Here is a 5,454-nt window from a genome sequence, read left to right as displayed (position 1 = left end):
AGCACTCCATTTCAAAAGGTCAAATTTTGTTGATACTGGAAGCCATTAATAAGCCAAAAAGCAAAACGCTTAAATGTTTAATAATAGGCGAAGCATCGAAAGAAGTTTTCTTAGATGAAGCCTGTGAAGGATGTTTTAGTACAAAAGAGTCACTCCTTTTGTTTCCATTGCCAAAAATTGCTAAATGCTTTAAAAAACCATTTACAACTTCAATTTATCTGAGTGATGGTAAAATCCTTCATCCCAAGTTTCGTAATAGACATGCCATGATTGACACTACAAAAATATCATCACTGGGATCTTTCATTTGCTCACCCAATCTCCCTAGTATTAGATCTACAAGCCTAGTTGAAATATTTTTCACTGTATCAGTAATGTTTTGTGTTCATGAAAAAAATGAAGCAGAACTTGCTGCTTTAAATGAGAACTCAATCCTATTGTCAGAGAAACTCACACCAGACCAAATATCTGCTGTGATTTATGATTTAACTGCAACTGCAAATCTGCTTCAGAATGACCTACTATTACCAAAAAATATTAGTAACTGGTTAGATGAGGTATATTTAACAAAGAAGACTCCTATTAAGGCATATCAAATATATGAGTTATTTACAGACGAACAATTTGAACAAAAGGAAGTGTCACCTTCAATGTCAGTACAGCGCCCTATAGACACTCACCCTCCACCTCCTCTACCACCTAGACGAAGCATAAGTCTACCACCTCCATCACCTCCATCACCTCTGATAAGTCCAGTACAAGTTTCTACTCAAAACAACTGTGCTTATGGTATAACAAAATGGCAAGAAAGTCCAGGTAACTAATCATTGTAACCAATTCTTGCAATACTAAGTGGATTTAAAATTTTATCATTGCAGTACATGCAGCTACTGAATCAAAGCAACCGGTTAGCAAAATGGGGCAGTATTTTGATATGAATAGGAGGTTATTAGCAGATTATGATGCTTCAGAAGTAAGAATCCTATTAATATGCACACTATATTTGTATTTGTATAGATAGGAGAGTTTCTTGGTCTAATGGGATTAAAGCAGTATGCTGCTACATTTTCAAATGAATTAGTTGACGGAAAATTATTCTTTGAATTGGATGATGTAATGCTTGAAGAGGATCTCAGTGTTACTAGCAGACTACATCGATTAAGAATGATGAGAATTATCAGAGGAGAACAACATGTGAATGATTTTCTAACTGCCTAGACTGTATGTTAACTAAATTAATTGAAATCCTAAATATTATAATATTTTGACATTAACTATTTTTATGCTGCTCAAAACAAACTTTGGTTCATGTTTCAATCCATTTTACACTTTATACATTCATCTTATAGCTAAACCCTTCTTTCAGCCTGGTAGTATTAGTGTAGAGATGCTGCCTTCCAATATGACTGAGAGCAAAATTGATTGTTCAATGTCAGTTATAAAGCATGCTCTCATTCAAGTTAAATAAACGTTGTGATACACATTTAAGTAAAATATTAGTAGAAATGAATCTCTTGACATCATTTTGTGACTGACTTTTGTAAGTCTTGATGTACATGTACAATCCTATGAGATATAAATACATGCTATGTGATGTATAAACACAAAATTATATTATTCTGTTGTTTTGGCCGTATTCATATCCTTGTATTCGTATCCTATTGTTCTTTAGGGCTAGGCAAATTATGCTTCTTTTAGGCACTGCCCCAAATTCCATCCTACTAGGCTACTATACTTTGGAATGAATCCAATTATGCTCACTATTGTACTCATACTCTAAGCTTTATTTAATTATCAACTATCAAATTACATGTATGTCTACTAACATTGTAATAATTCCTCAATCTGAAAATGTTTCTAGTGACATGAGTCACTAGAAAATAGAGTTTTATAAATCATTGGACTCGCCACGCTTGTGTATATGTGGGTATTAAACAGTTGGGTAAGTTGGGTTGTTGTTGTACTAGTGCTTGTACTACCTGCCATATTGAATTAAAATCATGTGGTTAGGGGTGTAGGACCAGACATTTCAGACTCATTATGTTTCAATTATGCCAGCATAATAACTTGTCCTATTATGCTCCTAATTATTCTAGCATAATCTGTCTAGCCCTATACTGTTTTTTCAGACCATGCATAAAGCCTCTGTCAAAGGGTACAGCTGACCTTTTGCGGTTGGATAGTCTACCCATAGCAGGAGTCCATGATGAGTACTACTACTACACTCATCATGGGCTCCTGCCCATAGTAATGAATAAACTTGCCAATGAACATTTGGCCAAATACAATTAGCACAAAAAATCTATTGCTCATTTGTTCAATTTTTCATGGTCCTCTTCATTTTTGTGTATACTGCTGCTTCATTAATTGAACAAAATGCAACTCATATTGACATAAAATAGGAGAAATTGCTTTATTATTAAATTCAAAAATTTAAACTTACCTTTACAACCATCAGTACTTCATGAGTACTTTTTGAAGTGTAGGATTTTATTAACACTTTTGTGACTGCAATTATTGTACATAAATTTTGAATGCTAGCTGGCTATTTATACCTTTATTATGTCTCAATTTGCTTGTACTGATCCAATACAGTGATGTCATTCCAAGTTAATAAAGATGCTGAAACACATTAAGCGCTGTGCTGTATAGCTGGTAACTTTTGAAGGAGAAGTTATAGTGTTTTCATGAGTTACTATATATCAATCTATTTCATAATACATGGTATCTGTAGGCTGTGTGTAAATATTTCTCTGACAGTGATGTTTTAACTGGCTGCTATTCCTCAGAAGCCTTGCATAAACTATACCTTTTTTGGTAGATGCTCAATTTCAATGATATAGCTTACATTGTGTAATCAGCTGAGGGCTCTCAAAACACATTAATTAAGTAAAACAATAAACATGAGGTCAAAAATTACACAAATAGCTCTGTAACAGTAAATGCATGTGTGTATAATAGCAGCAAATATTATTAGCAAAAACAATGTAAAAATGTTTCACATGGTTCATTTCACTTCCTCATAAATTTTTTTGTTGTCCTCTTTACTTTTTGTATAGACTGCTGATCCATACATTCTGTTAGTGAAAAATGGAGCATCACTGTACATGTTATATTCTAATTTCTTTTTTCTCTTGCTAAGAACCACAATCATTAGACTAATATTAATAATTATTAGCACAAAGATGACTAAAAACAGTAAAAAAGAAAGATGAACATGAATGGAGGCAATTGGCATAAAGCAAAAATGTGTGTGAGATTGATTACTAGCTATAAGTGATATAATAAGCAATAGTACAGTGTAGTCCAAAAAGTTTTCAAAATGATTTGAATTCTACATTAAAAATTAAATAACAAACATATTAACTTCATTATTATGACTCCCATTGGCATTTGAAGTACCACCAGCTACAAATAAATCATATAAAACCTGCTTTATCAATTAATTAAAACTTACCATACAACTAACTCTATCATCAGGCAATATATATACCTAATCAGATAAACACTCACAGTGAAATGAGCCAATTTCATTGACACATTTGCAACTACAATTATTTGTATGGAATTGTACCAGTAGAACACTCATCAACATCTAGAGAACAACAATGCTCAGTAAGTAATAAATTAAATATCTACCTGCACAGAAATAGTTGTCTCTAACAATAAAGCCAATGCTATACAGGAGCAGGAATAGCTTCCAAGTGTACTTGTACATAACTACTGACAACCACCATTTGTATTATTGTATTCATCAATATCTATTATTACATTGCTATCTATAAATATAAGCATATAATCACTACCTTGGCATTGGTTATTTCTTAAATGGAATCCATCCATACAATGACACTCATAAATTCCTTGTGTATTGATACAAGTGTGATTACATCCATTGCTCTCATCATCACAAACATTGATATCTTAATATAATAGCAGTAGCTACATGTGTATTCTAATAATTACGCAGATCATATTCTAGTCAATATCCAGAATTACAGGAACAAGTGTAACTGCCATTGGTATTAGTGCAAACTTGATTACAACCTCCATTAAAGGTATGACACTCATTGATATCTGTTGAAAAAGAATAACAATTTTTGATGTGTCATGCAAATTATATGAGCAATAATTCAAAAAATACCTTACAATGGTTTATTTTGAGTGAAGTATTGTTGTAAAATTTCTATTTGCCAAACATTCATAAGAATAATAAATAAATGAATATTTCATGCCATAAATTTTCGTGAACAAAGGCCGCATCACAAAATTTGCATAAATATTTCACCTTGACAATAAACCAGTATATGGCTACATTCTATACCAGTGCAGTTCATATTGCTAGTGTCCAATGTGTATCCACTGAGACAAGAGCACCAATAACTCCCATTGCTATTGATACACAGTTATTCACAGCTTTCATTATTAATCGCACACTCATTGATATCTTAATGTTAAACAATATTGTCATAATTAAATTATCAACTAATACCTTCACAAGTAAGTCCACTAATACCTTCACAAGTGTGTCCATCAGTATTCAAGGAGTAACCAGATTCACAAGTACAGTAATAGCCACCAACTGTATTGATACAATAATATCAAGAGTACATGCCCATCATGTACTCTTGATAATAATTATGCACAGCCACCATTGGATATTAAACTTCATCAACATCAATAGAGCACAATGAAATTGTTTAATCAGATCATTATAAACTATTAACAAATTACCAGTGCAGTTATATTTATCAGTGGTCAAAGAGTAACCAGTGTCACAAGAACAATAAAAGCTACCAGTTATGTTGTTACATAAATCAGAGCAGCCTCCATTCAATGTACTCTTGCATGCACTCATTTGATATCTGAAATAATAAACACTTATTTTGCATTATTATTCTCATTTTTACCTTGACTTATGTGACCATCATTGCTCAAAATAAACCCAGCATAACAAATACAATTATAACTTCCAAGTGTATTAAAGCATGACTGGCTACAATTTGACAATCCATCAGAACATTCATTTACATCTAACACAGAATAGTTGTAACTTATGATAGTTTCAGAAAAAAATTTCCAGCTACAACATTGACCCTGTGCCAGGGTGTACCGAAACTCTGGGCAGCAGAAGGATTGACTGATTTTACTATGATAAGTTTTTTTTACAAATATGTGATACCATAATCATCGAGACAGCCTCAGCAAGCCCACACAGATAGCAGTGACATTTATCTACTTCAGGCTACATTGCTGGGATATTCTGTAAACTAGTTAGTCATCCTTTTGACACTGTTGTCTCTAAACTCAATTCTGATGTTGGTAGCTCTCCTTGGCAGACCTTCAAGAGTCTTGGCTTCAGTGGAATATGGAAGAGTTTGGGTCCTTGTATTGCCATGGTGGGTACTCTGACAGCTGCTCAGTGGTTTGTGTATGATACTTATAAAATATATA

General features: G+C 33.0%; 3 protein-coding genes across 3 annotated transcripts in view; 1 reads left to right on the top strand and 2 right to left on the bottom strand.

Annotated features, from left to right (window-relative positions):
* LOC109583563 (matrilin-4-like) overlaps positions 1-3,958 on the bottom strand; it is an 8,164-nt gene extending 4,206 nt beyond the window's left edge. The window contains exon 1 of the mRNA XM_019998983.1: positions 3,807-3,958. The gene's annotated coding sequence lies outside the window, so the exon portion shown is untranslated. The remainder of the gene's footprint in view (positions 1-3,806) is intronic.
* On the top strand, positions 7-1,299 carry LOC109583561 (uncharacterized). Its single transcript, XM_019998981.1, has 3 exons — positions 7-816; positions 879-973; positions 1,018-1,299. The coding sequence occupies exons 1-3, from the start codon at positions 267-269 to the stop codon at positions 1,216-1,218; spliced, it is 846 nt and encodes a 281-aa protein (XP_019854540.1). The 5' UTR covers positions 7-266; the 3' UTR covers positions 1,219-1,299.
* LOC100631495 (fibrillin-1-like) overlaps positions 3,540-5,454 on the bottom strand; it is a 14,582-nt gene continuing 12,667 nt past the window's right edge. The window contains exon 40 of the mRNA XM_019998979.1: positions 3,540-3,595. Within this exon, the coding sequence (XP_019854538.1) occupies positions 3,555-3,595 (41 nt within the window). The 3' untranslated portion in view covers positions 3,540-3,554. The remainder of the gene's footprint in view (positions 3,596-5,454) is intronic.

The sequence above is a fragment of the Amphimedon queenslandica genome, unplaced genomic scaffold, assembly GCF_000090795.2.
Source record: "Amphimedon queenslandica unplaced genomic scaffold, v1.1 AMPQUscaffold_13297, whole genome shotgun sequence".
Lineage (NCBI taxonomy): Eukaryota > Metazoa > Porifera > Demospongiae > Haplosclerida > Niphatidae > Amphimedon > Amphimedon queenslandica.
This window is presented reverse-complemented; position numbering and strand designations above follow the sequence as displayed.